This window comes from Scylla paramamosain, chromosome 2, assembly GCF_035594125.1.
Source record: "Scylla paramamosain isolate STU-SP2022 chromosome 2, ASM3559412v1, whole genome shotgun sequence".
In the NCBI taxonomy this organism is placed as follows: Eukaryota; Metazoa; Arthropoda; class Malacostraca; order Decapoda; family Portunidae; genus Scylla; species Scylla paramamosain.
The window spans coordinates 23,696,559-23,698,444 of record NC_087152.1 but is presented as its reverse complement, the minus strand read 5'-3'; the positions used below and the strand labels follow the sequence as shown (position 1 = coordinate 23,698,444).

At 36.4% G+C, this 1,886-nt stretch overlaps 1 protein-coding gene across 1 annotated transcript; it reads left to right on the top strand.

Annotated features, from left to right (window-relative positions):
• Nucleotides 1-1,211: 1,211 nt before the first annotated feature.
• On the top strand, nt 1,212-1,679 carry LOC135107092 (craniofacial development protein 2-like). The gene has a single exon (XM_064016763.1). The coding sequence runs from the start codon at nt 1,212-1,214 to the stop codon at nt 1,677-1,679; it is 468 nt and encodes a 155-aa protein (XP_063872833.1).
• Nucleotides 1,680-1,886: the final 207 nt, after the last annotated feature.

Sequence of the window (1,886 nt, the reverse complement as noted above, 5' to 3'; positions counted from 1 at the left end):
TAGAGGGCAGGCTGTGACTGCCCCCTTGTGTTGTGAGACACAAAGGGAAACGTTCAGTGAGGTCACAGCTGGGTTTAATGATAAGTTCACAGCACCCCCTGAACAGTGCTTTAGACCTCACTGGGAGTAATTATCGTTTCGGCAGGTGTCTACTGCCTCCTCCTTGCGTACTTTCCATGCATTTATTTATTTATTTATTTTATTATTTTTTTTTTTACGTAACAAGCTCAAAAAGTCTCAAAAAATCGGTTTTTGGTAATGTTAATCTTTTTTCTCTATAAAGGATATTTTCCATGTGTTTTACCGTTTTGGCACGTAAGGAGCTCAAAAATTTTGTTTTGTATTTCCATATATGGTGATATATATGTATGTATTTTGCAGGCATTTTTGGCATCTCGTAACCTAACAACGTGAAAAAAAAATAAATAAATAAAAATACACGTTTTTTATTATGTTCTGTTTCTTCATATAGATTGCTATAAGCGAGCTTGCTCAGAAACATTAATAATACACGTTTTTCGTAATGTATTTTCTTTTTAGCAAAAAGGATACTTTGCAAGCATTTTGGATTTTTTTCTTGGAAACAAGCTCTTAAACACTCAAAAAACTCGTTTTTCTTGACTGTTTTGTATTCCCATATAGGGTGATCTTCATTTTTTTTTTTTTACGTCTAGATGCATAAAACGCTTTTAAATACTAGAAAGATACGTTTCTCGAAATATCCTTTCTTTTCCACATAGGGGTTTTTCATGCATTTTGGTGTTTCGGTACCTTAAAATGTCAAAAACAATGAATTTACAAGTTTTTGATAATAATCTTTTTTTTCTTTTTCATATAAAGTGCTATTCGTGCATTTTCGCGTTTTGGTACCTAAGAAGCTCAAAAACAGTCATAAACTCATAAAACACTCATAAACTGATAAACTCAGTTTTTCATCATGTCTCTTCGTTTCTCCATATAGGGTACTTTACATATATTTTGGCGTTTCTCAACATAACAAGCTTAAGAACAATCTAAATACTTCTTTTTGGTAAGGTTATTATGCTTCTCTATAACCCAGTCACTGGGGGGGCAAGCCAGCCCAACTCAGTGCCGGTCACAAGCCCGGATAAATGAGGAGTTTTGTTGACAGGTCTAGTCAACCGAGCGTCAAAAAACAAGACCAAACATAAATAATGAATCTCGAGTTATTTGTGGACAATAATATGGCTATGGCGTCCCCATTAAGCGACGCGCTTCAGCAACCCCTGGTTGCAGTGGAAAATGGGCAAAGGGTACCGCAGAACCCGCGACTGCGGTTAAAGAAGATAGTGGGAGACAAGACCAAAAACTGGAAAAAGAAGCCAAGAATTAGAATAGGCAACTGGAACATAGGAAGTCTTACAGGCAAAGGAAGAGAGCAAGTGGATGTAATGCAGAGAAGGAATATCAAAGTCTTGTGCATCCAAGAAACTAAATGGAAAGGAAACAGTGCTAGAAAAATAGGAGAAGAATACAAAGTGCATTATGCTGGAGAAAGTACAAAGAAAAATGGACTGGGTATTATTTTTCATCCAGATGTACAGGAACAGGTTACTGAAGTTAATGACTGGTTAATGACTGGGAATGAAACTAATCAGAGATGGAAAAATGTGGCATATTGTATCTGCATATGCACCTCAGCAGGGTTGCAGAGATGAGGAGAAAGAGGAATTTAGAGAAAAATTTGAAAAGTGTATAGAAAGTAAAGCACGAACATAATTAATAGCTGGAGACATGAATGCACATGTAGGAGAAAGTGTTAATGGGTATGAGGGAGTCCATGGTGGAATGGGTTTCAGAAGACGAAATGTAGAAGGTGAGCGATTATTGGAAATGGCTGAAGCAGCAGAAATTACAATATTGAA